Genomic DNA, 10,000 nt, shown 5'->3' with positions numbered 1-10,000 from the left:
ATTGTATTGTATTGTATTGTATTGTATCGCATTGCATTGTATTGCATTGTATTATATCGTATCGCATTGCATTGTATTGTATCGCATTGTATTTTATTGTATTGTATTATATCCTATCGCATTGCATTGTATTATATTGTATTGCATTGTATTGTAGTGTACTGTATTGTATTGTATTGTATTGTATTGTATCGCATTGCATTGTATTGTATCGCATTGTATTTTATTGTATTGTATTGTATCGCATCGCATCGTATTGTATTGTATTACATTGTATTGCATTGCATTCTCCTTCTTCTTCTTCTTCTCCTCCTTCACATTCTTCTCCTCCTCTTTCTTCTCCTGCTTCTCCTTCTTCCTCTCCTCCTTGTTTCATTCTTCACCTTCACCACCTCCTCCTCCTTCTCCATCTTCTTCTCTTCCCCCTCCTCCTCCTCACCCTCCTTCTTCTTCTCCTTATCTTCTCCTCTTTCTCCTCCTCCGCCTCCTCCTCCTTTCTCCTTATTCTCCTCCTGCTTTTCTCCTCCTTTTTCTCCTCCTTCTCCTCCTTCTCCTCCTCTTTCTTTTCTTCTTATTCTCCTCCTCCTTCTCCTCCTCCTCCTTGTTTTCTCCTCCTCCCCCTCCTTCTCCTCCTCCCCCTTCTCCTCCTCCTCCCCTCCTCCTTCTTCTTCTTCTACTTTGCACTGCCATGGAGGCAGCACAACATACTTGGGCCAGAAGTAGTGGTGCTGATGAAAGGCTATAATTATGTAGCTTGTGTAGTGATAGCGGTGATGATCAAGGCTACATGCAGCTTGTGTAGCAGTAGCTGTGGTGGTGATTAAGGCTATAAGTGTGTAGCTTGCGTGATGGTAACAGTGCCGATGAACGCTGTGAGTGTGTCAGCTCGTGTGGTTAAGTCGTAGCGATGGTAAATCGAGGCTATTATTATGTAGCTTGTGTAGTGTGGTAGATGCGGTGATCAAGGGTATGCTTTTGTAGCGGTGGCGGTGATGATGAAAGCTATAATTGGTGAGCTTGTTTAGTAGTAACAGTGCTGACGAACGCTATAATTACGTAGCTTGTACAGCGGTAGCAGCGCTGATGAAAGCTATTATTATGTAGCTTGTGTAGTGCTAGTGGTAGCGGTACTGATGAAAGCTATAATCATTTAGCTTATGTAGTAGAAACAGCGCTGATGAACGCTATAATATTTTAGCCTGTGAACTAGTAGGTGTAGCAGTGCTGATGAAAGCCATAAATCATGTAAGCTTGTATGGGGTGGTGGTAGGTGTCGTGTGATCAAAGCTACATTTTGCAAGGAGGAAGTTGACCGGATGGTTGAGACGCTGATCTGCCAAATAGAGTGTCCACGGCGAGTCTGGGTTCCAGTCCTCGCCTCGAACCTTTGTTTCTCCGCAAGTTTTTTTTAATGGAAAATACAAACCCAGCGTTTAGTCATTCGAGAAAACGGAGTTTACGTGTGCAGTGGCACTCACTTGGCAAACTGAAAAAAAAGAAAGGAAAAAAAAAAAAAGAAAAAAAAAAAAGAAAAAAAAGAAGAAGGAAAAAAAAAAACCACAAAAAGAAAAGAAAAAAGAAGAAGAAAAAAAGAAAAAAGAAGTAGAAAAGAAAAAAAAAGAAAAAAAGAAGGGGAAAAAAAAGAAAAAAAGAAAGAAAAAGAAAGAAAGAAAGAAGAAGAAAAAGGATCCCATGGCAACGTTGTCATCTGGCGAAAAATTCTGTTGATGAAATCCACTCTTGACAGGGTGCACATTTTGTTATCATATGCTTGCACTCAAAAGGCCCGACGAAAAGTCGTGTGTGGGGTTACGCTGCTTGGTCAAGCATACCAATGGCTTGCAGATGTGGTGCAGCGTATACGGATTTGCCTGAACGCAGTGACGCCTCCTTGAGAAGCTGAAACTTCTATTCTATTTCTATTCTATTGCCCTGCAATTGCCCTGTAGTTCCCAAGTGGTCTAGTGGTTAGGATTTCGCGCTCTCACCGCGACGGCCGGGGTTCGATTCCCCGCTTGGGAAGTCTTTTCTAAGCGCGTTGGGTTACGCTGCTGGTCAGGCATCTGCTTGGCAGATGTGGTGTAGCGTATATGGATTTGTCCCGCGAACGCAGTGACGCCTCCTTGAGCTACTGAAACTGAAACTGAAACTGCCCTGCAACTGAGCCCCGACATAGCGTGTTGGGTTATGCTGTTTGGTCAAGCATTTGTATATGCCAAGCAGAATGGTGCGGTTCAGCATGCACGGGTTTGTTCGAATGCAATCACGCCTCCTTGAGATATTTCTATTCTGTTCTTTTCTAACGCCCTCCAAACTAACCCATGACTAAGCTCAGTTTCAGTTTCAGTAGCTCAAGGAGGCGTCACTGCGTTCGGACAAATCCATATACGCTACACCACATCTGCCAAGCAGATGCCTGACCAGCAGCGTAACCCAACGCGCTTAGTCAGGCCTTGAGGAAAAAAAAAAAAGGTGAATAAATAATAGATAAGCTTACACAAATAAATAAATAAATAATAACTATAATGTAAAAAAAAAATAAATAACAAAACAATGATGATAAATAAGCAAATAGATGTAAAACATGAAGACACACATTCACATATACACCCACACATGCATAACCGATATGCACCGAACATGCATGACTAAGCGCGTTGTGTTATGATGCTGGCCCAAGCATAATTATGTATGCGTAGCAGGTGTGGTGTAATTGGTGTGTTAGTGAAAATGAGATTAGTTCGATTTTGGAACCAGCTTAGTGATACCAAACACAGAAAAATATTGTGGGAAAATATATTTGATATTGTTTGATTTAATATCGAAATGGTATTTTTAATAGAAACAGGGTACGACTTGTGTTTGGGATGCTCAATTCTTCTTAGAGAGGTAATCTTTCTGCCAGAATGTCAACATTGCTTTGAGAGATAATTTGTAAAATCTATGGAGACATGCTCTAGAGGCGAGTAGTAAATGTTTGTTTTATCGAAATATCAAAAGTGGATTTGGTAGAGAAAAATATATAAGTCAAATACCTGATAATTACGTTATCAGCTACTTCAGTTTTCGAAGTAGTAATCATAAGCTGGAAATAGAAACAGGGAGACACAAAGGCATACCACGAGAGTTACGACTTTGTAAGGTTTGTAACATGTCTGTGATTGGGGATGAGTTTCATTTTATAATGGAATGTCCCAGTTATGATCAGTTACGAAATAGATATGTTCCTAAAAAAATATTTGTCTCCAAAATCGGTTTTTAATTTTTGTAATATGCTCAAAGGAGGCAAAAACAGTCATTTTAGCTGTAAGTAAGATGATTAGATTTGCAAATGTTGCCTAGCTACACTTTTGGAGTTAAAAGACTTTTGTGTTCTCTCAACTTTTATGTGACATTGATGTGCATTTGGAAATGTTTGTTCTGGGCATGAAAAGATTATGTTGCAGTAATCCTCCATACTCCAAAAGACATTTGTGTTTTCTCAACTTTTATGTGACGTTGTTGTGTATTTGGAAATGTTTGTTCTGGGCATGAAAAGATTATTTGGCAGCAATCCTCCATACCCCAATAGGAGTGAAAGGATAATTAAAACCTTGAACTTGTAAAGCACACGGGGTTTGTCTGAACGCAGTGGCGCCTTATGGCGAAACTGAAACTTCTGTTCTGTTCTATTGCCCTGCAACTAAGGCCTGACTATATTATAAGCGCGTTGGGTTATGCTACTGGTCAAGCATCATTATGTATGCCTAGCAGATGTGGTGTAGCGTATACGGGTGTGTCCGAACGCAGTGACGCCGCAACTGAAAGCTGAAACTGTGGTGGTATTTGTACTTGTATTTCTCTCTCTCTCTCTCTTTTTTTTTTTTTTTTGTTGTTGTTGTCACAGCAGCTATCTCTGTGTGAAATTCGGGCTGCTTTCTCCAGGGAGAGCGTGTCGCTACACTGAGAACGCCACCCTTTTTTTTTTCTTGGTATTTTCTCTTGCGTGCGGTTTTATTTGTTTTTTCCTATCGAAGTGGATTTTTTCGACAGAATTTTGCCAGGAACGACCCTTTTTGTTGCCGTGGGTTCTTTTACGTGCGCTAAGTGCATGCTGCACACATGACCTCGGTTTATTGTCTCATCCTGGATGACTAGCGTCCAGACCACCACTCAAGGTCTTGTGGAAGGGGGAGAAAAATATCGGCGGCTGAGCCGTGATTCGAACCAGCGCTCTCAGATTCTCTCGCTTTCCTAGGCGGACGCGTTACCTCCAGGCCATCCACTAGTGGTAGCGGTAGGTGGAGTCCGTGGCCGCCATCAAGTCAGTGGTAGTGTGTGTGTGTGTGCTGGATGGTAAAGACAACATGGACGATGAGTGGTTGGTTCCCACGATAGCTGTATTGATTGGTCCGTGCCCTGTGTTGATTCTCGATCTCTGTCTCCCCCCCCCCACGTTTCTCCCCTGTCTCTCCCCCCCCACCCCCACACCCCCCTCTCTCCCTTTCTATGTCTCTACGTCTCTGTCTCCCTCAGTGTCTCATTCTGCCTGTCGCTCGCTCTCTCTCCTTTGGTGCACGCTCTTTTTCTCTCTCTCCTCTCTCTCTCTCCCTTTCTGTCTATGTCTGCGTCTCTGTCTCTGTCTCATTCTGCCTGTCGCTCGCTCTCTCTCCTTTGGTGCACGCTCTTTTTCTCTCTCTCCTCTCTCTCTCTCCCTTTCTGTCTATGTCTGCGTCTCTGTCTCTGTCTCATTCTGCCTGTCGCTCGCTCTCTCTCCTCTCGTGCACGCTCTTTTTCTCTCTCTCTCCTCTCTCTCTCTCTCTCCCTTTCTGTCTATATCTCTGCCTCTGTCTCATTCTGCCAGTCGCTCGCTCTCTCTTCTCTTATGCACGCTCTTTCTCTCTCTCCCCCCCCCCCCGCCCCCCCCCCCACCCCCCCCCCTCTATCTCTCCCTTTCTGTCTATGTCTCTGCATCTCTGTCTCTGTCTCATTCTGTCTGTCGCTCGCTCTCTCTCCTCTTATGCACACTCTTTCTCTCCCTCTCCCCCCCTCTCTCTCTCTCCCTTTCTCTCCCTATCCCTCTCTCTCTCCCTTGCTGCTGCCCATCTGTCAGTCTTGTCTATCGTTCTCTGTCTGTGTCGTTCACTATCCCCCATCTCTCACCCCTCTGTCTGCCTGTCTTGTCTGTTTATCCTTCTGACTCTGTGTCTCTCTCTGTCTCTGTCTCTGCCCCCCTCCCCACCCACCCCACTCCGCTCTCTCTCTCTCTCTCTGTTTCTCTCTATATTGGAGAGGGCAGTGGAGTAGGGGCTGGAATGAGAGATAGTAGAGCAGAAAGAATAGGGGGAGACAGGGAGGGAGAGAGAGTGAGGGTGGGGGGCGGGAGGTGGAGAGAAGGAGGGGAAAGGGGAAAGGGGGGGGGGGGGGGAGGGGAAGAGGAAATAAGGGATAGAGAGAAGGGAACGAGAGAGGGTGAGGGTGAGAGAGGGAGGGATGTAGAAAGGGAGAGATTGCTAAGAGTAAAAAGAAAATCAACGACAGTTTCAGTTTCAGTTGCTCAAGGAGGCGTCACTGCGTTCGGACAAACCATATACGCTACACCACATCTGCCAAGCAGATGCCTGACCAGCAGCGTAACCCAACGCGCTTAGTCAGGCCTTGAGAAAAAACAAAACAAAAAACAAAAACAAAAAACAAAAAAACACACAAAAAAACGGGGGAATAAATAATAGATAAGCTTACATAAATAAATAAATAAATGAATAATAATTATAATATAGAAAAAGGTAGTAGTAATAATAATAGTAATACTAAAAAAACAATTAAAAAAAAAGAACAAAAAACGACAAACAACAACAAAATAATCATACGATACAACATATTGTTAAGATTAAAAAAAAGGAAAATAAAAAAGCTCGAGACAGAGAGAGAGAGAGAGAGAGAGAGAGAGAGAGAGAGAGAGAGAGGAATTGTGCAAACGAGGAAATACGTAGACAGTATATTTCATTCTGTTTATTTTTGGTTTGGTTTTGTTTTTTTTCTCTCCAGGAGTTGCTGGACTTGGATTCCAGTTCACGGACAGGGTACGACTTTGGTGACCTGGAAACAACCCTCTCCGACAGCTATAATGTGAGTGTGCCTGTTGATTGTTGAAATAATTTGATTTGATTTGATGTGTGTGCGTGCGTGCGTGCGTGCGTGTGTATATGTATATATATATATATATATATATATATATATATGTGTGTGTGTGTGTGTGTGTGTGTGAGAGGGGGGCGTGGGGGGGAGGGATAGTGAGCAAGAGAATACTTCTGCAAATAAGATTTAGGTCATTCATTTATTCAGCATTTAATACTTCCCGTTTCCTAAACACACACACACACGCACACACCACACACGCACACACGCACGCACACACACACACGCACACACGCACACACACACACACACACACAGATACTCACGCACGCACGCACACACATACACACACACACACACACTAACAACAACATCAAAAAACGAATGTTGGTCACAAAGATGCTCAAATAATCTAAATTTTTGCCACATCATTTTCCCCATGACGTAATATCTAGTTAAAGCGTCAGCTTAAAAATGACGCGAAAGACACAAGAAAACCAGACCCACAGCCAAGGCGCCTCGAAGGAGCCTGGGAGATGGGATCATGTGTGTGTGTGTGTGTGTGTGTGTGTTCGAAGTGTGTGTTTTTTCTTGCTCTTCGAGGCACTGCACTGGTCTTGTCTTCAGTCATCTGCAGACTCAATCTGCATCACGAACATTTCAAAGATTCAAAGAAATTTAATCCTTTTGCCCATTTTGGGGTGTGGAGGATACAGTAACAACACATACTCATTGATTCACAACTTTCTGTCCAACGATCGTCTCCGAAACACGCAAAAACGCACACCCACGCAAGCACACACACACACACACATATACACACGCTAATGATGATTTGCAACAAAACAAATCAAACTTAAACATACTGACATGTAACAAAAGTTACACAACCTTTCCAAGTTTTATGAATTTACTTAGATTAAGTTGTGTTTTCTTCCCAGCACTGAATAAATTGCATAAACCGAACATTGACATTATGTGATTTATATTCATGTGGTATCAATTTATTTCGAATTATTGGGGGGGCATTCTAAAACAAAATGAAATTTCACCCCCAACAGTATCCGTATTACATTCCTCTCAAAGTCTTGTTTTTTTTTTCTCTGACGTAATATCTAGTTACGTGTCGGGTTAAAATGACGCGAAAGACAACAGAACCAGAACCAGCCAAGGCGTTTCGAAGGCGCTTGGAAGATCGGTGCATGTGTGTTTGAAGTGTGTGTGTCATTAGGCTACTTGCACTTCTAAACACTGCACCGATCTGTCCATTCTATCCTCGGTCCTGTGGATACTCAGTCTGCATCATGAACAGAGTAGTAGCCGCCTGCAGGAGTTTGCAGGAGTTTCCTGCTGGTGACCTGAACGAAGCTGTGTGACTGATTGGTGAAGTAAAAACATTGAAGATCTGCGGCAGTGGACAGAAACGAAACGAAGCCAAACAAAACAAACAAACAAGCAACAACAACAGCAGCAGCAGCAGCAGAAGCAGCAGCAACAACAATAACAAGAAAAACAACAAGGATCTGGAGGAAACGTATGTGAAGACATTTGGGAGTGTTGTGGGTTTTTTTTTTTTTTTTTTTTTTTTTTTTTTTTTGAAGAAGTGAACTGGTGTTATTCTTCTCACGATTGCTGAATAAGTACCACTATTACTGCTGCGGGGTAAATTCCTAATTTCTTCTTCTTCTTCTTCTTCTTCTTCTTCTGCGTTCGATGTTTTGGCTGCGTCAGACACGATGTAACCCACGGTCTTCTCCAGGTCGTGGCGGTCTCCCCAAAGCTGCGCCTGTAGCTCTGTGCCCCCTGGCCAGGTTTGACGCCGTAGAGCTTCATGGGTTGGGCAGTGTTGGAGGATGTGTTCAGGGGTCTGGGGTCCAGTGCCACATGGACACTCATCAGTGTGGGCGATCTTTATGCGGTGAATTCATATATCCAAAACTCTGCGACCTACTAAATTAAACGAAGGAAAAGGTGATGCGGGGTTTGTTTGTTTTGTTTTTTTTCCCGGTAAAACAACATCTGAGAAACGACACGCAGCTAGGAACCCCACCCCTTCCAATCAGAATTAGGCTTATAATATGAAAGGAAAAAAAAAGGAAGAAGAAAAAAGAAAAAGAGCAAGGGAAAAAAAAGAGAAAGAAAAAAAAAAGAGAAAGAGAAATGTCCCTCCCCCATCGAACCAACGCGCTTGTTGACTCAAATCCCCATGTTTTCATTTTTTGCCTTTGCATGGTCGGGGGGGAAACCTGGCTGTAAACGGAAAGGAAGGAGCGGCTGTCTTGTAGACAGCCTATGACTTAACTCGCTCAGTACGGCCAGTCCTCTCTTCTCCTTTACACAGACCCTTCGGATGACCAGTGGGGGTGTCTGAATGACCCATCCTTTAGCTTCCGTCGTCAGAATTGTGGTATTGTTTGTCAACATTCACGTCTTCAGTATAAGAGCCTTCAGCTTGCAATATTTTGATGATGGTAATTGGGCAGACCTATTGAACGCGTCCATGGCAGACGGGTCTAAAGGGCCTAGTTGGATGGCTTTGTACATTGGTGGTGCAACAATTGATAAGATATCAAACTAACTACAGAGACGAAACAGTTAGCATTGTTGTTTTACTAATGTTAATATCCCTTCACCTTATGGCACGAAAATTGCTGTTGATATATAAGGTCCCGGAATTTTAGGGAAAAAAAGAAAGACAAAGCAAGACCGAACGTAGTAGTGGTAAAATCGTAGACTGAATTAAGAAACGAGTATTATTTCAGCGCCAATTTTTGTATTTGCTATTAAAAAACAAAAAAAAACAAATTATAACCCCCCCCTCCCCCCCCCCCCACACACACACAACAAAAAACAAACAAAAACAAAAAACCCAAAAAAAACCCAAAGAAACTGCACCTCCTTAACTTAGGAAGAACGAAAGAGATTATTCATTCTATCTTTGTGCCTGTTTCTGTCTGTTTTATGCTATATATGTATGTATGTATGTACGTATGTGCGTGTGTGTGTGTGTGTGTATTTATCAATGCATGCGTATGTGCGTGTGTGTGTGCGTGCGTGCGCAAACGGGTAACCTAAATGCGTGTGGGTCACGTAGTAAACTTACAGGATAATGTAACCGTCATCGTTTATTTCACTTTGATACTTAGTTTGGACTTGACGACTCTAGCTGGCATGACTTGACATTTAAATTGTATTTTATTATTATTATTTTTATTTATTTTTTTAAAAATATTTTTTTTTTTTTAAATAATGGTATTGAGGTTTTCTTTTCCTTTTTTTGGTATTCTTATTTGTTTATTTCTTTCTTTATATATGTATTTATTTAGTTATTTCTTTATTCATTCATTTACTTATTTATATTGTCTAATGCCATTGTTTTTTTTTTATCATCATTATTGTTATCATTATCATCATTGCTACCATTATTATTACTTGATTATTATTGTTACTACTACTACTACTACTACTACTTGACTTGACTTGACTTGACTTGACTTGACTTGACAACGGACTGCCTTTTCTTTCGCTGCATTTTTTTCTTTCTTTCTTTCTTATCTTTTTTTGTTGTTGCTGGGTTTTTTTTAAAGGAATAATCAGAGGACGCTTAAACGTTTCGCTAATGAGCAAATACAGATCCAGCATCCCTGGAATTTTTTTTTTTTTTTTTTTTCCTTTTCTTTTTTTTTTTTCCCCTTCTTCTTCCATAATCATTCCTCCCCCTTTCTTTCTGATAATTTTTCTTTTCTTTTTTTTGTTTGCTTTTTGCTTCTTTTTTTTTTCTTTAAAAAAAATTCCTTTCTTTTCTTTCTCTCTCTCTTTTTCCCCCTTTGTCTTTTGTCTTCTTCCCGTTGACAACAACAGCAACAACAACAACACAAAACAC

The 10,000-nt window shown here is 41.8% G+C and overlaps 1 protein-coding gene and 1 non-coding gene across 3 annotated transcripts in view; both read left to right on the top strand.

The window, feature by feature from the left end:
* Positions 1-10,000, top strand: part of LOC143288392 (uncharacterized) — a 181,695-nt gene that overhangs the window by 161,553 nt on the left and 10,142 nt on the right. For both annotated transcript variants that reach the window (XM_076596803.1, XM_076596804.1), the window contains one exon: positions 6,028-6,108. In XM_076596803.1, coding sequence (XP_076452918.1) covers positions 6,028-6,108 — 81 coding nt within the window. The remainder of the gene's footprint in view (positions 1-6,027; positions 6,109-10,000) is intronic.
* Trnae-cuc (transfer RNA glutamic acid (anticodon CUC)) lies at positions 1,951-2,022 on the top strand. Its single transcript has one exon. It is a non-coding gene; the product is annotated as a tRNA-Glu (tRNA).

This window comes from Babylonia areolata, chromosome 12 (genome assembly GCF_041734735.1).
Source record: "Babylonia areolata isolate BAREFJ2019XMU chromosome 12, ASM4173473v1, whole genome shotgun sequence".
NCBI lineage: Eukaryota > Metazoa > Mollusca > Gastropoda > Neogastropoda > Buccinidae > Babylonia > Babylonia areolata.
Note: the sequence above shows the minus strand (reverse complement) of the source record. Positions and strands in the feature narration are given on the sequence as shown.